At 38.8% G+C, this 25,148-nt stretch overlaps 1 protein-coding gene across 1 annotated transcript; it reads right to left on the reverse strand.

Annotated features, from left to right (window-relative positions):
* Positions 1-2,809: 2,809 nt before the first annotated feature.
* On the reverse strand, positions 2,810-25,066 carry LOC136241287 (epidermal growth factor receptor-like). The gene is made up of 12 exons (XM_066032485.1): positions 25,016-25,066; positions 24,121-24,968; positions 23,938-24,067; positions 23,840-23,884; positions 14,684-14,797; positions 5,896-5,991; positions 5,657-5,842; positions 4,850-4,913; positions 4,631-4,798; positions 3,256-3,402; positions 3,104-3,204; positions 2,810-3,048 (listed from the first exon to the last, which is right to left on the reverse strand). The coding sequence occupies exons 1-12, from the start codon at positions 25,064-25,066 to the stop codon at positions 2,824-2,826; spliced, it is 2,175 nt and encodes a 724-aa protein (XP_065888557.1). The 3' UTR covers positions 2,810-2,823.
* Positions 25,067-25,148: the final 82 nt, after the last annotated feature.

Consider the following 25,148-nt stretch of genomic DNA (forward strand, 5'->3'; position numbering starts at 1 on the left):
CACCATTGTTAGTACTTATTGTTGATATACTATTGGAGATACATAGATCATGTGACTGAATTTGACAAAACAAGTGCTTCCACACTCATCCAATGTAGGAGTACACCAAATTTTGACCTGGTATTCTACAATGCTGTGGAAGAATTGTGTGGAAATTTTAGGTCAATACCTTACTGAGTAGTCACATTACAGTTGGTTAAAGTCAGAAAATTGGATGTGTGTGGAAGCCTTGTTTGTCAATTCAGTCACATATGTTGCTTTTTCCCTACATACACTACTTGGTCTATAGTCCACATGTAGGTTGGTGTTAGTCTGCTCTCGATGTTACAGTGAAGTTCAAACCTCAGTCCTGTTGCCATCTGGCTCATAATTAATCACTGACATTGAGCCAGCATTGACACCAGTTAGAGGAGGACCAATTCACATCATGCTACTGAAGTAGTAGATACAATATTATGACTCATACTTACGATAGACAAATAGATGAAAGCAAAAATAGACTGAGTGTTATTGTCATCCTTGAAACTTGACATGCAATGGTATTGTGTAGTCTGAACTCTTTGGAGCACAAGTTGTTCATTTCTTGACCTGGTTAGCTGGACATTTGAGCCAGCTCCCATGCCAGTGGGATGGGGTTTAGTTAGAGCCATTGAACCAGGTGAAATGAATCATATAATCAAAGAGACTTGTTCTCAGCTGATCTGTACAATAACACAATATGTGACTGAATTTGACAAAACCCGGCTTCGACGCACAAAACTTCGTTAGGAGATATGGCGATTTTAAGTAATCATTGTGTAATAACTTCCCAGTGCCTACAGCTGTGCAAACAAAATTTGCACCAAGTATGCATCTATTTACTAGCTATCACTGAGTGGGTGTATACATTTCCGATACCCAAAATTAGCCCTGTTTTGGGCAGCTTTTCTCGAGTGAGTAATAATATCACAGGTGATAGTAATAGGGTGGGAGGGTGGGGGTGGATAGTAATAGGGTGGGAGGGTGGGGGTGGATGGTGGTCTTAATATACGGGTATAAAATATACGGGTATAAAATGGAGTAAGAAGACGATTGGAATCCAGAGGCCAAGTTTGGGTTCTCCATGGCCCTCAAATCACTCCAAATTGACCGAGAACACTATTGGTGAGCTCTCTGTGAAGTCCCAGCTCACTACACACCATTATCACAAAGCCATGGCCATTCAATGGCGCCAATCTCCCACTCGTGGCTTTGACAGGGTCGGAAGAAAGCTGCCACAGAAACCAGACTTGCCAGTCCTTAAGGAAGTACAGTGTGGAATGTGATAGTGTATTAGGCCAGCAATCCATTTCTGGTAAAAACGTAAGTTTGATTTTGTGTGTGTGGAAGCCTTGTTATGTGAAATCCGGTCACATATGGTGTTATTGTACAGATCAACTATACTGATGTTATACTGATGTAGTGGAAGTTATACTGATGTAGTGGAATCTCTCTTAACTAAACTCTCCAAATTAAGGACATGTGCCAAATACACGGCTTAATTATCAGTTTCTTGTCTCTACCTGCATTGCTGTTTTTCCTACCTCATCAATGCTTTTAGCCAGTCAGCACCTTTAAAAGTTAATACCTAGGTAGAGCAGTCTGAGAAAATTGCATGTAGAGCCAAGTTTGTGCAACAAAATGCTAGTCACTGCTGCAAAGATATGTATTTCAGCCTTTCAGAGGATATTTACAGTGTAGAAATGTAGTGGGTGGTTCTCTCCAGACATGAACTGAACTAAATTAGTTATTAATTTTATATATTTTTGTATTTCACTCCTTGGCAGTTCTTGTCATGCCACACAGGTATAACACAGTTTTGTGGTTGCATGTGAATGAGGATCATATATTATTTGCCTTTCAGCATGTACATTAATTTTCTCATTGATGGTATCAACTATAATATTGAATAAGTGAAAACTTCTCAATGCCGTACAAAATCAACAGTATACTGCTTGTCTCAATGTTAAATCGATATATATTAATCCTGGTCATATTTGTTTCTGCTAAGGTATCTGCATCATACATAGCTTGTGGGGAGATACCATTTCTGAATATTAATCTACAAATTCTTATTGCTTGGGTATATAAGTTTGAGTATGCCCATATCAAGTGTGGAGTCCACATACTGTTAGTGACATCTCTGCCTTAAAGGCTGTACAACATAATTATTGCTAGGTGGACATGTGCAAGTCAATGGGATCCAACATCAGGAGGTAGACTAGATTACCCGATGATTGTCTTGATATACTGCACTGGCCAAGTCTTGTTCATCTGATTATCATAACTACCTGTGTCAATGCTAGTAAGCTATACTTATGAAAAAATCTCTAAACTTTCTGTTGTAATACATCCTGTACTGAAGCCAATATTGTACCTCAACAGTACGGTCTATCAACTGTCACTAATATGAAATAATAATATTATATTGATTGATGTGCTTAAAGTGAAGTCTGTAACTTCTTTTAACATGCTCGATTGTCATCTTGTTTGTATGTGAGAATTCTAGTTATTGTGTTTGCTTGTTTGCTAGTCTTTTTGTACCATTGTTATGTTTGCTTTGTACTCCATGCATTATCTTTTGTCCTTGTAGTTTGTAGTTGTTTTGTTCTTTTTGTATGTTGAGTGAAGCACACTTGTGCCTTTTTGGTGCTACAGTACCCTGTCATTTTGACAAATACAGTAAAACTGCTGTTACAAACTGTTAAAATGTAATTATGCAAGATGATACCATCTAAATGTGACACTGTTATATACATTAATTGCACTATAACTACATAATGTAATGGTATTTCAGCTGGTTATCTATTTGATGCTCAGGTATTTTTTCACATCATTGCTGTGATCCTCATTGTTACTGTTAGTTGGTATAGGGTCTGTAATTGTGTCATACTGACATTGTGCAGTATTCAGTTGTGATGGTTTGATGTAGCCAGTTGTATCAACATCATTTTCAGTTGAATATGCATGCTCATAAGTAGCGTCTTCACTGCTTTCTGGTAGATCATAATTTTGTAAGACTGAATCACTCTAAAGAACCAGTTCACACATTGTGCATGCTCAGTGATATTACTAGTACACTTACAACAGTCAAGACATATTTTGTTGGTTCATTCTTAAGAAAGTGTTCCATTATACTTTCTAGTTCAGTAAATGATAGACGAGCATTAGAGTCAACTGTCCAGCCTATCACAAGGTTGTACTGTGCATGTTGTATTAATCAAATAACAAACTCACATTTTAGTAGTACAGCGTACATGTCTGGTGAACAAGTTAGTGGTTGTTCTAATCTCACTCCTTTATAAATGGCTCCCAATAGTTCATGAGCTTTTATACCAGGATAAGGTCTAGCACCAAATGTAAGTATCTCCCATACTGTTACACCTGAAAATACATACATTTTAATATTATATATTATACTGTAACATGAATTGACAAAAAAAACTTATATTGCTGTATCTGCATCAACATTTGTAACTAGAATTTACAAAACCAATCTAAATCGCACATCAGGCAAAATCAAACTAACACCACCAGTGGATAGCTACACTATCTTACGATTAGTTTTGACCCCAGCATTATTCAAAATACTCAGGGCGACTTTTACAAGACGTCTTTTCTGGATGGTGTGGTGAGCTTGAACGATGGTTTCTGGCCTTGTGAAGGACTTGGCTTTGCAAGAATCAGTGGTGAACTGCTGGATGACCTGATATGGTTGGCCAAATGTTTTCTCTGTTGATTTTGCTGTATATCAGCCACTAAGAAGCCAGCACTGTTCTGTAATCTTGTTCAGTTGTGGTGTGCCACTATTTCAAAGTCTATTTCTTGCCACTCCACCACCCTCACCCTCCAATCCTTTGTGAGTACTCATGATACTACTTTGCTCGCCCAACTGCTCAGATTCTCTATCTTATTTGCTGGGAAACTGTACAAGCAGCTGCAAGCACTGGAAATGGCCTAAAAGGTAATAGCTAGATTGCTTGTATAAATTTCATACGCACGCTTATTGTTTTTGGTTGACTTGTAATCTTTAAAAATCGTTAATCTGAAAACTTGTAATGTGTGGTTTGGATTGTTTTCCAAATCCAGTCACATTTGTACATTTAGTCAGAGTTGTTGACACAGCAATGCCTTACAGGAATTTCAGAGTTGTCCACTTTATTATTGTACACAACGCAGGGAGCTGGCAAGGGGAGGGGCACAAACAGGCAAGGCCAAAAAGGTGAAATTCAACAGTGAGACATTACTAAGAGGTGATTACGTGTTGCTTCAAAACTGCAAGAGAATTTGGACCTCCCCTTTGCAGATGGTTGTGAAATCTTTAAAGCTTTTTAAAAAGCTATGAACGTCTTGAACATCAGCAACACAATAATTATTTTTAGAGGCACTTAGTATGCACAAAGGTGCTGGGTAACCATTTCTCAGCTAGTAACCTAGTTTGACTTTGGTTCGCTTTGATTTTGTAATAAATGCTAGTAAAATGCACACATTTTCATGAGTTATAGGCCTTTAGTATTTGATTTAATCAAAGGAAGTATGGCTCCTCCACAAGGTGAAGGGGGGAGGGCATATGCCCTAAATGCCCCATCCTGGATCCGCTATTGCAACTTACCATAGGACCACACATCTGACTTGTGAGTGTAAATTCTGTTAATAAGAGACTCTGGAGCTAACCATCTTACTGGCACTTTTCCTTTTGCTGATTTAAAAGTTGTTTCTCCAATGTCAAGAATCTTTGTAAGACCAAAGTCAGTTATTTTAACATGTTGTGGTCCTTGAACTGTAGATACAATTTATATTAACATACACTGTATTATAAACAACACTGCACCTAACACATTTCTGGTAGCTAAATCACGATGAACCATCCTAATGCTCTCTAGATATTTTATACCCTGTAGAAATAATATGTAACTATGCACAGTATGAATCATTACATGTCCACTGTTAAACAGATTTACTGTAGGTGGTGCTTAAACCATAATTATGTGAATGTGATCGATTTATGTGTCAATTTGTGATATCAATTGTATAACTTGTTCATAGGTTACACAATTATTAAGCAATCTTTGCTAACCTACAAGGAATTGTTTGAACGGTTTCTATGCAATAATTAAACTTCTGTTGCCATGACAAAATTATCAATGCTGACACCTGTCCAGCAGGTGGAACATTATATAGGACATTTTAAAAATACAAATTGCAATTTTCGGCCTGCTATCTGCCAGACTATAAACAATGTAAAGTGTTAGTTTACTTTGTACTCAGGGCCGCCCAGAGAAATTAAGGGGCCCAGGGCAAAGAGTTAAAGTGGGGCCCTTCACCAAGTTGTAAGGTGAAGACCAAAAAAAAAAAAAAAAAAAAAAGGTCGCAACCTGCTGGCAATGACAATAACTACCCATCACCAACCATATCTCCTTATCTATAAGCTTGCTACACTGCTCCTCTGAAGAATACTGTGACTGCTTTATTAGAGTATTTAGATCTGACTGCTCTATTAGAGTATATCGATCTTTTAAACAGGTATTCAGGGGGCCCTTCATGGGGCCTCCCGGGGCCCCTTTCAGGCTGGGGCCCGGGGCAAAATTCCCCAGTTGCCCCCCCCTGTGGGCGGCCCTGTTTGTACTAGTTAGCGTACCGATGCCACTTGTGTTGCAAAGGTCAGCAGTGCTTCAGCATTTATCTCTGATTTGAAATTCTTCAAGTGATCTTTCAGTGATCCAAATGGCACAAACTCAGACACAAGCATCATTCTTGTTCCAAGACACACACAGAACAGTCGTACTACATACTCATTATCAATGGAGGCCATAGTAACACCTTCCTACAATTTAATGTGTGAGTTGACCAAAGTGACACTTCAAAATAAAACCTTACCTGGAGCAGTTCTTTTTGACTTGCTGGAGAAGTTTCTTTCAATACTTTAATGGCTACTGTGTATTTATTAATGTCTCCTTCAGGTTGCCAGTATCCCTGTGTGTACAAACCTTCAGCTTTATATCATCATATTCTTAGTGTATATATGTGGGCGGGTGTGTGTGGAATCTGCATTTTTTTTATTTATTTATTTATTTATTATTATTAATTAGCAAAGCCCACCAGGGGCAACACGCATTACAAATCACAAATTGTTTAGCTTATCTATAATGTTCTTAAAAGTGTCAAGGTTAATTGTGTCAATGTTGTCAATTTTCAAGTTATTCCAATCAATAATTGTTCTTGGCAGAAAAGAATACCATCCAAAAACAGCTTATAGCTGTAAAAAAAATGCGCGTCCAAGTAAAGCAGAGTTAACTGCGACAAAAAGTAATGATATCATAATGCGGCCATGTGCGAGGTGTGCAAGTTGTAAAATTAATATTAGCTAATCAGATAATACAATGTTATTGTTAACGTGTTAATGAGAACTATGTGATGCTGCTAGTTTTTAAGTGTGTGAGCATCTTCATAAATGCCACATAAATTTAATTCTCAATAAAGCAATGTGTATAGATTCTCTGATAGTAATAAATAGTTTGAGTTTGGCCACCTTTCCTTTGTTCGTAGCATTGCTGTATACAGGAAAGGCGGCCAAACTCAAACTATTTATTACTATCAGAGAATCTATACACATTGCTTTATTGAGAATTAAATTTATGTGGCATTTATGAAGATGCTTACACACTTAAAAACTAGCATCATCACATAGTTCTCATTAACACGTTAACAATAACATTGTATTATCTGATTAGCTAATATTAATTTTACAACTTGCACACCTCGCACATGGCCGCATTATTACTTTTTGTCGCAGTTAACTCTGCTTTACTTGGACGTGCACTTTTTTTACAGCTATAAGCTGTTTTTGGATGGTATTTCAATACTTTTTGTTAGAATAAGCAATGCACTGTTGATAACAGTAGGTGAGTTTCCATGGTTTTGACAGAAACCGCAGATTACAGTGACAGAATATTAAAATATATCTGTAATTTTAGTGGCCAGGGCCTCCCACATTGGGGGTAACTGGGGTATTTTGCCCCCTACCACAGCCCGAAAGGGGCCACTTGAATACCTGTTTAAAGAAAGATCGATATACTCTAATAGAGCAGTCAGGATCTAGACCCTTCCTTGCCCCTGGGCCCCTCTTTAACTCTTTTCCCTGGGCCCTCTAATTTCTCTGGACGGCCCTGTTAGTGGCATGCAACTGCAGTCAACTAACACCCATTTTAACTAGTAAACCCTTAACGACACTTTGCCTTTCATCTTGTACTGCATTGAAACGATCAAGATACTCTATTAGAGCAGTCACAAAACAGCTGTAACACAGCAATCAATATTTAGCATAGTTACAACTTCTGCTTAGCATCGGATTGTATAGTTTAAATTACTAGCTACTTACAGACTTTACAATATAAAAATATGGCACTTGTAGAAATGTGACTGTTCTATTAGAGTATCTCAATCTACTTCAAGCATTGACTAATTCAAGTGAAGAAGCTACGCCCCTGCCAAGAGATCTTGTGAAATGAAAGGAGAATAGTAAAGAAAAGGCAAGTATGTACAGAGACAATAGAGGGGCGCGTAATTATGTCCTGTTGTAAATAAACGCCTTTAAAATTTATATTACTACTAAATAAACGCACCAGAATAGGCTTGTGTGGCTGTTGTCTCCAAGGTTGTCTCATTACTTGTCTTTTCGTGTTGAAGTGATTTAGTCGCAATTGGTGAGTTTAACTATACATGTATTTGTGTTGTAAAACTTAATTGTAAAAAGGCGATTAGCACATATCATGATACTAGTTACATGTATTTGTCACAGTAGAGTCTCTCACGAAGTCACGATTATTACGAGACATTGGACCAGGGTAAAAAATTTACTGCTATATTTAGAGGTTGTAGCGTTTGTATATCTTAGTATCTTAATAAATAATCCCCCATGATCACTAATCACTAATAGTACAGTGAAAACTGGTCATTATTCAGGCTGTAGGGACAAAATTTTCTAACCTTGCCTTATAAAGAGGTGGCTGCATTATGCGGCCTTAAAAAAAGGTAAGAAGCATGCTGTTCTAACTGGCTATAGAGATGGATTTAGTGTATGACAGCGTGTGAGACAGTGAGTGCTGGCAGCAAGGGGGCAGCCAATCTGTTAGAGCACCAAAAGCACTGCTTCAGACATAGGCAGTTGACTGTCAGCCCCAAGTGTAAAAAGTTTCACTATTGGTCTTTATAAGCTCCTGATGAAGAAAGTGATGAAGTCATTATCCATAGGATATATTTTTCAGAGTATCCATTTCAGTTCTACAATATAGTAGCCAAGCATAAGATGAACATAACACAGCATTCCAGTAGTTTAGTGGTGACCACAACACTGCCTGAGTTAAACTGTGGTGAGCTTTGAGACTACCAGAAGCCCTGGAATGTCTTCAACACATGAAATACCAAATATCTAATGCCTGGCTTTCATCCACAGTGGACCTGTCTTGGTGGCCACTTGTACAGAAGGGAAACAGCTGCCACACAGTCTTGCGAGCGAAACAGCTAGTTGCCACACCCCTTAATTATCAATTTGTAAAATCTTTAGCAAAATTGTGTGTGCGAGCAAGTGCGATGTGGCAGTGCCGTGTATATGGTTGCTGCCTAGCAGTGACACATCACGAGTATTGAAGTCACAATGCATTACTGTATCATCCATCTAAATACAATCTCTGAATGTGTCATTTTGTGTAGAGAGCAATCTTCCACAAGAAGTGACCTGCAGGTTTCAGTGTATATTGTTAACCATTAATATTGTTCACAATATTGTGAACTATATGTACAGTGAAACCTCACTTAGTGGCCACCTCTTTAATAAGACACCTCATTATATTGGCCACTTCTAGTAGGTCCCAAATATAGCTAAGCATTACTTATGACCTCATTAATAAGGCCACCTTGTTATTCAGGCCAAATTTTTTGGTCCCACAGCCTGCCATATTAATGAGGTTTCATTGTACTTATGTGAATTTTTATTTTTCGTAACTTTTCTTCAGGTTTACTGATGGGCACTATGAAGCATTGTTGACTGGTACGTGTATAATGTGGTGACTTGAAATGCTAAAACAGTACGTAGCATGTCTTGTATATACATGTAATGTGTTGTAATGTGTCCACACATCCACACATCTTAGAAATAAATATAATTGTATTCTCTATAAATAGTCAGTTCCATTGTGCCACTGGGTCATAAGTTGGTTGAGTATGGATCATCCAGGGCACTTGAGTCACATTTTGTCCTGGCCAAGTGGATCTCATCCACTGACAGAATATACAGGATCAGATCACGTGTATAAATTACGGTGGAACTTGTTTATCGCCACCTTCACTCATTCAGCAGGTAACAGTGTATAAATTCTCAATTGGAATTGGCTTTTCAAGAGTAGTTGTCTTTCTATACTAGTGGCCATTAAGATAGGTTGTACTGATAGAGTGTACATACTAGAGATGCAACAATTTTCTCCACTTAGTGTCGTTTGATAGTGATGCAATGGAGACTATGTATTATTGCATTTAAATACTATACTATTATATTGCAACTCTAGCACGTATTTATAACAGGAATGTTTGTTAACTGTTTAGACATACTGGAGCCGCACCCACTCATCTGGATTCTACAAATGGAGTCATACCAACTTGTTGTCATCATACTTACTCGTTACTCCCATTGTGTTTGGATGAATCAGTATACATGCCATCATGTGAGACTTGCTACCATGGCGGGCCACTGGAAAACATTTGCATAGCAGTTATATTACAATCATTATTGTACAATTCTTACATTATTGTTGTGAAAAGCGTTTGGTATTTATGTGTCTCCTCTGTATGTTGTAATTACATGTGTAATTTTGTGTGGGGGTGCTATAAAATGCAATAATGCATGGTGACAATTGTATTAGGCGATTTTGCACACTTCCTTTTAAGCTAGGTACATGTGCTAATTACTCACAGCTTGTGTCAACAACTGGTAACCGCAGTTGTACTCTTGTGTCATTCTTTAAGCCGCGCCCTTAGAGGACAAATTACGTGGGGGCGACTAATTTCAAAACGAAGGATGGTATGCAGCACCATAGATTATATCTATGGACTATAATCTATGGCAGCACACTTCTTGGTGGCTATATGTACTGATTAACTACATAGAGCGCCAGTTCATCAATACCCAGAGACCGCAGTTGTGCTCTGCGTCATTCTTTAAATTCCGAGTAAAATTCTTAGAGAGCAAATGACGTGGGGGCGACTAATTTCAAACTAGCCATTCTCGAAAACAAATGTTTCAATCTGAACGAAACTTTCAGAACAGTTTAAAGACACATTGCCCTACATGCCAAGCGAGTATTGCGGAAAACAACAATCTGGGATTTGTATTTGGCCTCTAGGTCGACTGAGGACGACTGAAACTTCGTTTGGTGCTGAAATCACGACTGTAGGGTAATTATGTATGGTGAAATCGATGATGTGAATCTTGAGGTGATTGAGTGAATACTGAAGCGATAACAGGGCAATCAATGTTCGGAATGCACAAAGGAACGCAAGGCATATACCTGCGGTTGCGTCTAACCGCATGCGATAAAAAAAAAAAAAATGAAACTTCCCCTTTGATGTCGGCAACCTCGATCACGAAACAATCGGCATGGATTTGCTTCACTGCTTGTGTGGTAGTTACTAGTGACACAATGAGTTCAACTCCAGAGTTTCAGAGGGATAGCGTAAGTGACCGGTGGATTACAGGAAGGCCGAATTTGACAACGTTCGTTCTTGTAAAATCCTCACGTAGTGGTCGCGTCATTTATTGTCTGCGGCGCGCGTTTCTGCTTTACTGGCCGCGCGACTCACTACCGTGAGTCTTGACTTATATAAATCAATTCTGGATTGCAGCTGTGCAAATTTGAGGGGATTATTGGCACGAGTATATGATACAGGGGTTGGTTGGGGTAAACAATGATTTGGTAGCACCAGTAAGTTTCTTACAATCTTGAATAATAATATAAGTCTAGCATTCCTTCTACTTTTTAAACTTGGCCATTGAAGGTAATTAAGCATATCTATAATACTGTGTTGTTGACTGGATCTGTGCCATGGTTTATTAAGAACAAATCTTGCAGCTCGGTGTTGGATCATTTCTAATTTGCTAACTGTTGTTTGGTGATAAGGATCCCAGATGGCTGAGCAGTATTCAATAGAAGGTAACAGTAATTGTTTGTACAAGTGTTCTTTGATTTGTATTGGGGCATTATATAAATTCCTTTTCAGAAATCCAAGAAGACGGTTTGCCTTTCCACAAATATAGTTAACATGAGGTTCCCATGATAGTGTATGATGGAGGCGGATACCAAGATAGGTGTGCTCTGATACAATATTCATTGGAATATTAGACATTTTATATGTAAAAGTGCTTTTACTGTGGTGGGTTGTAAATTGTAAAATATTGCATTTGGGAATGTTAAATTCCATCAGCCAGTTGCTAGCCCATTGTGTTAAGGAATCTAAGTCATTTTGCAGTATTCTGTGATCGTTGGGCGTAGCTATAGTTTTAAAGAGTAGAATGTCGTCAGCAAATAATCTAATTTCACTCTTGATGTTTGTTACAATATCGTTAATGTAAATTAGGAACAACACAGGACCAAGTACGGAACCTTGTGGAACACCAGATGTAACTTGACATGTAGAAGATCTAGAGCCTTCTACTACAACCTGTTGGGTATGACCATGAAGGAAGGACTCTAGCCACTGTAAGACAGTTCCTCTTATACCATAGTAATTTAAATTGTAGAGAAGTCTAGAATGAGCTACTCTGTCAAACTCTTTAGAAAAGTCTAATATAGCAGCATCAACTTGCAGGTTCCTGTCAATATCTTTTGCAATGTCATTCACAGTAATGAGTAGTTGAGTCTCACAGGAATGTTTTGATCTAAATCCAAACTGGTTGTCTGAAAGAATATTGTGGTCCTCCAAATGCTTCATAATTTGACTCACGATGATATGCTCCATTGTTTTACAAACTACTGAGGTGAGTGAGATAGGACGGTAGTTGCCTGGGTGAGCTTTGGAACCTTTTTTAAATATTGGGGTGACATAGGCATGCTTCCATTGTAATGGGACTTCACCAGATTCTAGTGATTGTTTGAAAATATGAGTTAGAATGGGAGATAATTCGGCAGCTGTGGCCTTCAGTACATACGGATGCAAGGAGTCAGGTCCTGGGGATTTGGATGTGTCACAGGTACTTAACAAGTTGTAGACTCCTTGTTCGGTAATCTCAAATGTAGGTAAAGATGGAAATAAGGATGGATCTTTGTCAGGAATGTTACTATTATCTTCGGATGTAAAGACAGACTGAAAGTGTTGATTGAGGGTGTCTGCTTTTTCCACAGGATTGGTTATGATATGACCATTTATAGGATTTATTAATGTACTAATACCATTGTTTTCTTGTTTTCGTGACTTGATGTAGTGCCATAAAGACTTTTTGTTACTGTCTGGTGATGAAGTTAGGTTTGTCAGGTAGGATTTGTGTTGGTACTTTAGTTTATGATCTACCTCTTTTTGTAATGATTTATATTCATTCCAGTCACTATCTCGACAATAACGCTTTGCTCTTCTATAAACTCTTTGCTTTTTACGTATGAGTCGTTTTAAAGCGGAAGACAGCCAGGGAAGGTGAATTCTTGTACTTAATTTCTTGGTAGGAGTATGAGTGTTTATTATTTCTTGTAAATTTTGTAAGAAGAAGGACCAATTTTCATCTAAGCTTTGGGGTGATGCTTGATTTATTTCAAAGTAATCATGTGACAAGTCTGATAATTCCTCTCTTATTTTTTCTCAGTCAGCTAGCTTGTAAAGGTAAACAGTTCTGGGATGTTGTTTAATTACATGTTTAGGAATCTTGATGGATACTAAAACAGCGTCGTGGTCACTCAAGCCTGGAAGTGGTTCACATGATATCACAGAATTAGGATTAGTAGTAAAGCATAAGTCTAAAACATTTTGAGCTCTTGTAGGGAAGGTGACTAACTGAGACAGTTGGTAGTTGTGTGATAAGTCAATAAGTTTTTCACGAAAGTGACATGATACATAGGAATTTATTAGTGTACTGTTTTCCCAGTCAATACCTGGACAATTAAAGTCACCTCCAAGAATGATTTGAGTGTGAGGATACTTTTGCTTAATCGTGTCTATGGAAGACTGCAAGTTGTCAACTATTGTATCACTTGAGTGAGGAGGACAGTAAAAGGAGCCAACGATAAAGTCATTGTTCTTGTCAAGATGAACGTGAGCCCACACTATTTCAATAGTTGAATTTTCATTAATTTGTGTACATGGTATAGAGCTCTTTATGGAAATAAACACACCACCACCAGAAGTGTTTCTGTCTTTTCTGTATGTTTGATAATTATTTGGGAAAACCTCAGAGTTTAGAATAGATTCATTCAAATGTGATTCTGTCCCTATAATGATGTCAATTGCATAGGTAACCAGAAAAACTTCAAGTTGGGTTCGTTTGTTAGTAACACTACAGAAATTTACAATAGAAAGTTTCAAATCACTTAATACATTATTTGAGTTTGGGTTATTAGTAGAGTTATTAAATACCTGTGAATTTGAGTCAGGATTTGAGTTAGTTATAGTGGAAACAGGGAGTCAGGATGACTCCATGCTTGTGGCAGAGGTATTATTAAGTGGCTGTGCTGATACAGTTACATACTCTAATTTGTTACCATCTGTACTCACTTTGCAGTGAAGCTTGTTGTTGAGGTATAAGGAATCATTTCTTATTTTGATGTATCTCCGTTCGGTACCATTGTCAATTAGGGATCTCCTTTCCTTCAATAATAAACGTTCCTTTTGATGCTCCTGGGGAGTTAGATCAGGTTTTATGTAGATTGGAGCTTCAAGCTTAGACTTAGAACTTAGGATGTCAATTGCTGTGTTTGAACGAAGGAATTTCACCAGAAGGGGTCTGGGACGCTCACTCTTTTGGTCATACTTGCCGAGACGATACAAATCTTTTATATCACTAGGTTCAATGTCAATATCAGTTGCAGACAGAGCCTCCATCACGTTTTCCATGTCCTTTTTCATTCGGAGTTGTCTGTTGGTATTTTGGGGATTTTCTGCTACACCATATACAATGATGTTGAATTTCCTATCAATGTTGGTGGCATTTTGATAGACAGTGTTTGAAACTTTGTCAACAACTGGAGCACGAACAATTTGAGTAGAAGTCTGCTGTGGTTGATTAACAAGGTCTAGTTTGCGTTTAAGATCATTTAGAGAAGTTTGAAGTGTAGTAATGGTCGACATTAAGCTGTCTATTTCTGCCTTCTGCGCTTGGATCTCACAGTATAGACAAAAAAACGTGTGTTCTTCGCATATGGCCAGGTCTATTGTTGTGCTTTATATGGATTTCCCCTCAAATAAACTCCTGGTCTGACACTTTTATGGTATTATGTTTTAGTTACAGAATGCTTCACTGATGTAGCTGTGTATATCTGATTTCATATGAATAAATATTTCAATGATGGCATACAAGTTGACTTGGTATATAATTATACTAGTTAGCTACAGTATATATCTGTACATGTACTCCTAATTTCTATTGATGGAATTCAACTATGTATATAACAGCTATACAGCTGCTATAACATACTTTATAAACAGTTCCAAATGCTCCACTTCCTAGTTCCTCTCTCATATCTAATTCAGTTTCTGGTACAGTACTTAGTTGTGCTTGATTGGCAGCTAATTTTGGAGGTTGTAATATCTAAAAGTAAAACAGTAATAATACCTGCTTAAATGTGCATAGTCAAAGTTCGTTTGTGTATATACTCATTTATGGAATACACGCAGTTTCATAGCCACTGTACATTTTGTACTAAACAGGTGGATGGTAAATTTATTGTAATGAATATAAATGCTAGTCATAAGTTTGTGCTCAAGAAAGAGAAAATCATAATACATGATGATTTGTTATATATTTTTAGCCTAGCTGACAAGACATCAAAAACAAATATTGCAGTGGTGAATCAGGGTGGAGGGGTGCACAGGGAGCAAGTGTACCCTTTCCCAGTTCCTACAACACACACTAGAGCCATTCGCAATACTTACTAGTTCAATAATGTTCAACTCAGTGGTGGCCTCAAAGATGAGGGGGATTAAGGCCAGTAAGGGAATGTGTCTATTCCCCCCTCCATCCATTTACATCCTTAAACCAAAGAAATATTTAAATACTCTAATATAACAGTCAGTATTCTAATAGGATAATCATTGCATGTTCATTAACAAATAGTAGGAGGCTAAGCATGACTATGGCCTAGTGCTAGTTTATATTGACTACTGGCTGTCCTTTGGATACCATAACTATATGACACAAATGTCACACTGTAAACTACTCATGGAATCCACTAACTTATCCCTACACTGGACTCTCATGTTTAATGAAGACCAGTCAGATAGCATAATTTATTGCTCCGATTTAAATACTTGTGCACAAAAATTACTCTGTACAAAATTTTCAGTATTAATAAATACTTATATAACTTCTGAGATGGGGGAACTGTGCCTCCAGATCATCAGCTCATATACTGTATAGCTGAAATTTTGTGAGGGATGAAATTTTTGCCATTTCATGGGTTTGTGAAAATACAATTGTGAAATGTTTGAGGTTACATATGTCATATAACTATAATAAATGACCATCTGTCTGTCTTTTCAATAGTAGGTTGTCTGTTAAGGTAATACATTGCTTTATATTTGTTGTAAATGATGGACAGTATAAAGTGTCCACATTGCTGCAATAGTAACATCTGAGGTGGGAATGAGCAACAAGTAATTGAGTTTATCTTTTTGACACATAGAGGAATCTTTTTTTGCTACAATCAACCTATCTTTTCCACCATTTCTGAACAATATTATAGTTGGACTTGTCTAAATTTCTGGTGTTACTGTTGAATGCTACAAAAATATTGTATACTGAAAAGTTTCATTTCGGGTGAAATTTACTGAGAAAATCTTAGCAAATTAATTGTAAAGTTCTGATTGATTAAATCTGCCACATATTTATCTCTGCATATATTGCATAATGTGTGAAAGGAAACCTGTTTGCAGACTGAGCCACAAATTATGTAAGGTAAGTGCGCCTAATTCCGGACAGTTCCTAACTCCGGACACTTCCAATGTTTGGCGTCATATCTCCAAAACTGTCTGCAGCATTTACTTGAACTTTTAGGTGGTTAATGCTTCATATACAATGATACTGTTATCCTAAAATCAGCTTAAAAGTCCTGGTAGTTTGTCTAAACGAGGTGATTATTTATTGCCGTGTGTGGCAAAAATTATCAAAAAGTCTTCGATAATCGCTGCTTATTCTCAAACTCAAAGAGCTATCTGGCTGATTTTCATACAGTACAGAGGGACAACTATGAATTACCACTGTACCAAGTTTCGTTTGTAAACAATCAGCCAAACACTTTCTATGGACAATTTTGTAAGAGCCAGTCTCATTGAAGCTGTATAAATATTTGCGTAAATACACTAGATTTTTTAATTTTTAATTTTAATTATTTTATATATTTTTTTATAATACAGTTACAATACAAATTACTCTACAACTAAACTACAAGCACAATTAATTACAACAGGGGTTTGGGGAAAGGAAAATCAGAGTCCTCACACTGCAAAGCCCAGTACCGTAAAATCATACGGGCATTGTTCGTCCATAAAGAAACTGAAAGTTGTTGTAACAAATGTTTACGAGTCTGTTTGGTTGATGCACCACTTCTGGTTGTGGTGCGTTCAGCGATGGTACGAAGGGTCTGAAGCGCAAATGGTGACCAAAAACCAAAAGTTTCTACAACAAGTGGGACAAAGTCACACCCTGCCTCCTCTACAGCATCTTGATGTCTCTGGTCCTTGGCTAACTCACCTGCTGCAGCAGCTACCCCAGCACAAGAAGAAGAAAAAAGAAATGTGAGAAGGCTGGGTAGTGCTACGAACAGACACATCAAAATAAGCTGGACGACCATGCTGAAAGTCAGGGTGGTACACATCACCTGGGCGAGAATTATCTTCATAAGAAACACGTTGTTCCTTCAAAACTCCTGAGTGACTCTGGGACAAAGCATGACAAACAATGTCAACTAGAGCATCATGGCGACGAATTCTCATAGGACCATGAGAACATTCTAGAAGATGGTCACCAAATTGGTCAATGGAAGTAAGACACACACATAATGGGGAAAGTGGAAATAGAGGGATTCCGAGCCACAAACGAAGGCCAACAACAAACTCAGGACCAGGAATAGCCAGAGCAAGGGAGACTTGAGGAATAGCTTTGAGCCATCCACTGCTAGTACCAGATGAGTGAGAGAGAGCAGTAAGTCGAGCACGGTTTCGGATGTTGAAAGAAGCAAATAGTTGGTCATACTGATTTTGATCTAACAGAGCCTGTAAGTCCTGCTGGGTAGCAGAGGGAATAAAGATATCAGATGTAAACCTTTCAAAGGTAGCAACAGTATGTTCTTCATTTGGAAACACTAGATCATGAAAGTCCTGGGATAGAAGATGAGAAGCCAGGAGACGAACACTATTACATGAACCCAAAAAGGCCGCAGCAGCGGAAGAAAAGGATGAGCGCAAGCCCAGACCCCCCAAGCGAAATGGTAAAGTGGCTTGGCACCAAGAATCATTAGGAAGACTACATTGTATTATGCGACTTAGGCAAGATTTAAGATTAGAATCAAACTGTTCTAAAAAGGAGTGCAATATACAGAATGGCACTGTGCGCAAAAGATGAATGATCTTGCAGCTTCCAAGGCAGCTGCGTAGTAAATGAAGCTCGACTTGAGGGTCTTCTAAAATTGCAATGCTGTCTTGAGCAGCTGTAACCTTGGCTAAACGAGAGAACAAGAACTGATCGAAAAAGTTGTCAGTTCCCCAAATAGGAGATCCCAAAAGCTCCAAACCTTCACCAGCTTGGTTGATACTGGTGGGAAATTCAGAGAAAGAGTCTCCAGAAGGCCAGAATAGTTCGCACTTGGACAGATTTAAATGGAGACCAAATCGGGGACCATGAATTGAGAAAGAATCTAAAAGCTTCAGTAAGGAAGATTTCGAACCAATAAATATCCCATCATCTAAATACCACAGATGTAATTTGACTAAATCATGAAGCTTGACAAAATCAATAAACTGTAACATAACTAAAGAAAAAAGCAAAGGGCCCAAAGGATCACCTTGTTGTACACCAGATGAGGCCATGATACGTCTAGAACCAAAACGAAGCTCAGCAGGTTGTGAGTAGCACCACTTAACCCAAGCAGAAATCTCTGGGAAATCTTCAGCAACTCGTTCGAAAAAAGCAGTACGACTACATTCATTGAAAGCGTTCTTCATGTCTATTTTTAACAGAGCTAAGGAAGAGTCAGAAGCATGTTGGTAAATAAAATGACGAGTAACGTGGATAGCAGTCTCCAACCCCCCAGGAATTCCAACCCCCACTTGACCGTAGGGGATAAAAACACTAGGGGGAGAAGGACGAACAGCAAGACAACATAATCGACTTGCTAGACGCCTAATTACTTCACCCACAGCAATTGGGCGGACCCCTCCACCTTTCTTTAGCAAAACAGTCAAAGGAGCTCCACACAACCAAGGAGAAAGACAAGAAGGAGCTTTTCCAGAAAGCAAATGGTTCATCAGACAGGTTAGAGAAAGAAGACAATCACGAGCGGCAGGAGCAGTGGACCCAGCAATCACATCCAACAAATGTTGAGCACGGAGTTTGGAAGCTCCAGGGCTGGTGCCCTTTGGAAATGCTCGCAAGCAAGACAAAACCATTGAGTCATCAACTATCAATGCAGGCTTAGAAGGCAACACACTTACATCTGGACATGGCGAAGAAGGGTGACGATGGAGCAAATCTTCATATGCAGAATCATCATCATGACTAACAACACCCTGAGATGAAAGGGTCTGAAGAGCATTACTATATCTTCCCTCCCTAGCCCAAAACAAAGCACGAGCCTTACAATACAAACCATGAGAAACCCCTCCACGAGGCTTAGAAATTTGGAGATCATCTAGCAAAGAATTCCAAAGGCTATGAATTCTCTCAGACTGATTCCAAATATGTAAACGGTCGAGTAAAACAGAAGGCATGACAAAGCGGTGACGTTGACTATTAATAGCTGGAATGCGTAGAACAGCTTTTGCAAACATAGTCAAGCGAACAAAACCCCAAACAGATGAGCAAGCTTTACGAAGTTCAACACTTAAGACCCTGGCTAAAAGAGGGCGGACACTACGAGGAACATGGGCAATAGTATTAACAGGACAAACCATAACATGGTCCATCATAAAGGTAAGTATCTCAGATTCCATAGCCACAGGACCTTGAAAAGAGCCACATGCAACAGAGTTTAAACCAATTTGTAATGGATCAGATGAAGTGGAGGAAGGTTCATCAATGATAGGGGGAGTGGAGGCACATGGGATGGACAACTGAGATAAGGGAATGCTTGACACAGTATTAGCATTTACAAGTGGTGCACCACAATGTTTTCCTGTACTCAGAAGACGTCTACATCCAGAATTACGAAAACGTAAGTGAGAAGCCCAACGGCAGGAAGGTTGTGAGCAAATCAAACGATTACAAGAGTAAAAAAAGTCAGCAGGTGGAAAGGTAGACCTTGAAATATGAACAGAATTAATGTGCTGCTAGAGATGTGAACAGGAGGAGAAATGCTTATTGCACAAAGGACAGTCATTTAGATCTGAAATAGGTGACGGGGTGTGACTGGGGCTGGCTTCAAGGGAAGATAACAAAAGATCTGGATCATCAGCTGCAACGGCTGTAGTAACTGGAGATGATGAAGTATTAAAATTTAATGAGGATTTGCTGACTAAGTTATCAACTGATGACTCACTAACTGAAGATGATGAAGTATTAACTGAGGACTTGCTGACTGTAGATGGTGAAGTACTAACTGAGGACTTGCTGACTGTAGATGGTGAAGTACTAACTGAGGACTTGCTGACTGTAGATGGTGAAGTACTAACTGAGGACTTGCTGACTGTAGATGGTGAAGTATTAACTGAGGACTTGCTGACTGTGGATAGTGAAGTATTAACTGAGGACTTGCTGACGGTAGATGGTGAAGTACTAACTGAGGACTTGCTGATGGTAGATGGTGAAGTACTAACTGAGGACTTGCTGACTGTAGATGGTGAAGTACTAACTGAGGACTTGCTGACTGTAGATGGTGAAATAACAATTGAGGATTTGCTGACTAAAGATGGTGGAGCACTAACTAAGGACTTGTTGACTGGCACTGGTGAAGTGTTAATTGAAACATTGCTGACAGAAGCAACTGACTCAGTACAAGCAACCACAGGAGTCAAAACCTTGCCAGTATCCAAAGTATCCACTAAGCAAGACGATGTACTAAGACTAGCTAAAGCAACACTAGGCTGTAAAACAGATGACGCAGACAAATCTGTTACCCCGTATGTCTTTAGCCTTGCGTAGCCAGACCCTATTTCTCTGCACGGCGCTTATCGATTGGAAATTATAAGCGCCTGCTCCGAAAGCAGGCGCTTATAATTTCCAATCGATAAGCACTGTGCAGAGAAATAGGGTCTGGCTATGCGAGACTAGTATGTCTTGGCTGTTGAAGAATCAAAAAGTGACGAAACAAACTTAATACACTAGATTTGGAATACCCATAACTTGGCAACGAAAGGTACTATGACTCTCAAAATCGAGTATGAGGTGGGCAATAGATGCAAGTTTAACGTGGCGGTGTTTAAAATTCGAAATCAACTTCGAAAGTGCTGTATCAGGCGTGATAAAAAGTGTCCGGAGTTAGGAGCATGCGCGAAATTTACACATAGTTGAATTTTGGAGCGCAGCTCCTTGACGGATGGAGATATTTTGATGAAACTTGTAGGACTGATGCACCATAGGATAGGCTTTATCACCATATTTTAAGGATTGAGTAATTCGCTTGCATGGCGGAGATAGCACACCGAAAGCAAGCGCTGTCCGGAGTTAGGCGCACTTACCTTACAGCTAATGGCCACCCTGTACTGCCAACCAGCTACAGAGCTATGGTAGAGCTGAATCAAGACACACGGTAGTGTGTCGTGCGGCCCAAGAAGTCGGTGCGCCACACTGTGAGTATATTTACAGGAAGAAAGAAAATGTCATTTTCACACCTTTGTAGCTCCATGATCCCTTATCCGATTGGAACTAGTTTCACTACAGAGCTGCCCGCCAGGTAGACCATGCCACATATCAAATTTGAAGGAAATCTCCCTAGCCATTTCTGAGATATGAATGGCCAAAGTTTCGTTTTAATTTCTTCATTTTTTTCTTCACCATAGGGGGGGCACGGGGGCTTCGATTTCTTTTCACACACTTTGCAAAAATTGCTATAAAACGCAAACTTGTAACTCCATTGTATCGATATTTGGCACAAGTAAAAAGCATATAAAGGTACATTCGCGTACCAAGTTTGCTATGAATCTGTTAAATATCCAAGGAGTTAAGAGCGTTTATTCACATAAAAAAGATGAAACTTTTGTCACAGCTACAGGGTAAACTGAGTAGAGGAATAACTTGAAAATTCGTGTGTACATAGGCTGATCATCGTAGGAGTGCCTTTTGGTGGTTACGTACAGCTACAAAGTTATAAAGCAAAAACTGAGCAAGTGTAAAATTGCGGAATCGAGATACTCTAATAGAGCAGTCACTGGGGGGCAAAAAAAAAAGTGCATAAAAAAGTCAAAAAAATGAACTGATCATGACCCAATGGCGGATCCAGGATGGGGCACTTGGGGCAAATGCCCCCCCCCTACACTGCATGCCCTTTCCTTTTAGGAAGAATAGCTAGTTTTAGACTACAACAAGTTTGATACTAAAATTTGATTGGCTGAAAACGTGGTCTCTAAATCTCGTAGAGTCACGCTCATGTCCAATAGAGACCACGCTCTGAGGCGATACGAAACACGATAATTACGCGCCTGTAACATTGGCAATGCATGGGCGTTTAAATGGCTAGTAACAGCCGTACTGAATTAGAGGGAGGTGTAATGGGCTTGTTTGTACTAATCAACACTACATTACTTGCTTACAAGCAGCTGTCGAGGCACAACAACAGCAACAATGAGTTGTAGTCCAGTCGCCAAGTCCAGTACTCCGATACATAGCACGCGCCTGTAACATTGGCAACGCATGGGCGTTTAAATGGGTAGCAACAGCCACGCTGAGGTCCCGCTATGTAGGGAGGTGTAGAGGGCTTGTTTCTAGTAATTAGCCATGCATTTCTCGTTTACAAGCAGCTGTCAACTCAAGGTACAATAACGAGTTGTAGTCTAAATAAGTTAGACGTCAAGAACCACTGGGTTCTACGGGATTTAGAAAACCCTCAGGCCCTTAGTAGCGCCCTCGCTTCGCTCGGGCGCTACAGCCCAGGGCCTTCAAGTTTTCTAAATCCCGTAGAACCCTGGTTCTTGACGTCTAACTATTATATAGTTATCACTTTGATAATTCCAGTTAGGACAATAGTAGTTTATTACTCAAGAAATGAATACTTTTTGGTAGACATATACCTCTCTTTACTACAAAAACTGCCACCAGCACCTTTGTGCGTATTAAGCGCCTCTAGAAATAATTATCGTCTGACAGATGCTTTAGCTTTTGTAGTGCCTTTTAAGACTTCACAACCTTCTGCAATGGCCTAATGGCACAATTCAACAGTGAAACACTGCTGAGAGGTGATTATTTGCTGCTATGTGTATATCAACTACAACAGATTGCAGCTAGTAGTTGATTCCCCTTTTAATGGTGTGAATCTGAACTTTTCTGTGCCCCTCCCCTTGCCAGCTCCTGGATCCGCCCTTGTGACCAGAGTTCAAACCAAGGACCTCCATACCTAATGCCTACATCCTTAACCACTGAACCACTGCTATCTCGGCTGATCACTTCACTTAATTTTTACCTTATAAATGAAAATTCTAGCTTAATAAGTAAAAATTCTAGCTTAATAAGTAAAACTGATCTACCAATAGAAAATCTAGATTGTTCTAAAACATTCTATGTGTGTTCTATTAGATGATTTCAGAGAAAGCAAAAACGTGCGCTCTATTAGAACATTAACACCATACTATTGTTGCAACACTTTGAGGCTCAATCTAGTAGTTATTTCATCAAATCACAGCCATTTTCGTATCGATCAGTGGTATATTTGTAGTATTAACTTAGTTTCACCCCCAGGCGGTCTGCGAGCAGACTAGTATAACTGACTTGCACCAATCATCATCATCATCATCATCATCATAATCATCATAATAAGTGCTATATGCTAGCAAAACTTGTGATACAACAGCCTGGAAATCATATCCCAGTAAAAAGGTGCAGGATTTGGTTTTTGAAAACACTAAAAGAAGTGAAATTCACTCAAAAACAGCCAAGCTGTAAAAAAAGAGTGTGGCCCTCAAAAGCCTGGGGGAAAAAAGTTGTGAAATCAAAGGTGGTGGCCAAGAAATGGCTGCAATGATGTTAATGCTAAAAATTTTTAATAATGGCTGTGCATTGTTAAAATTTATTAGCATTAACATCATTAATTGCAGCCATTTCTTGGTTGCCACCTTTGATTTCACAACTTTTTTCACCCAGGCTTTTGAGAGCTACACTCTTTTTTTACAACTTAGCTGTTTTTGAGTGAATCTTAATATTACAATTTATTTTAATCACTTGCTCTATAACAATAATTTATACACTTATACATCTAGAAAAAAAACTTACGTCGCTTGCTTGAATGTTAGCAAAGTGCGATACACCACTGGAAACCTGTATATTGTGGTCATTTTTAAAACTTTGCACTATCACTAAAGAAATAATACCTTAAAACTTGCTGATAGATAACACCTTCTCCAGAAGAATGTAATCACTATTACTATTATAACAATTATCAGTACTAGTCCACCTAATACTCCTCCTATCACTGCACCCACTGGAGTTTCATCTTCACTCCTGTATTATTATAGTGATGTAAAACTGATATATGTAACTATTCAATTACTTACGCAATTGGAGCAATAGATACTTCTGGAATACATGTTTGATTTTCTTGTACTGCCATAAAGCCAGGATCACAGCAACCAAGTAGTGCCACATCATCATCATCTTCTGGTGGAATGATGGTATATCCTGGAGGATTATTACATGATGTACAATTGGTGGACTCTGGACCAACACATTCTGCACAATAAGGATGACATTGATCACATGTTAAATTAAGCAAATTCTCATATTTGTTATCAGGACATCTTCCTAAAGCCCTACACTCAAATCTGTCACCATCACCCAAAAAGTTCTTCAAATTCTGACAAGCAATACATTCTTGTTGACTCCCACCAATACATCCATCACACTCTTCATGACATAACAGACAACGTTTGGCACTGACATATTCTCCATCTTCACAACTACCAACACAAATGGAACGACTGTGACTGTCTTCTCTTGATGCAACTAAACATTGTGAACACTGATGGGCCTCAGGTCCACTACAAGATTGACAGTGTTCATGACAAGGATCACAAAACCTTGTTGGGAATGGAAATGGTTCAACAGGATCAAATGGAAGATTTAAAAATGTTCTGTCAATACAGCCATCATCTGGTAGACACCTAACTTGACCTAAACTATAATTTCTCAACACATGATAACAACGATTACATCCACCATCTTCTAAACGATCACTAGGTCCAGTACATCCAGTTTGTGGTACACACACACTGTTACAAGGAAGACAGAAGTTAGTGTCATTAGGATAAGTACCCAATGGACACTGTGAAACACAAGTGATAGTGTTGTTGGCAGTGGGAAGAGCAAAGTTCTTACATCGACCAAAACAGTCACTAGGTTCCTGTAATATATGACACAAGCCAATGCAACATTATTGTGTAATGAACTTACTGGACCAGAACAAGAATCATTACACTCTTCATGACATACTTCACATGTCATCGTAGAGTTGTCACCATACAAGAATCTTGTAAAAAGCAAAATATGATTAATATATACAGCTTTTACAAGATGTTCACTTACA

The sequence above is a fragment of the Dysidea avara genome, chromosome 12 (genome assembly GCF_963678975.1).
Source record: "Dysidea avara chromosome 12, odDysAvar1.4, whole genome shotgun sequence".
NCBI lineage: Eukaryota > Metazoa > Porifera > Demospongiae > Dictyoceratida > Dysideidae > Dysidea > Dysidea avara.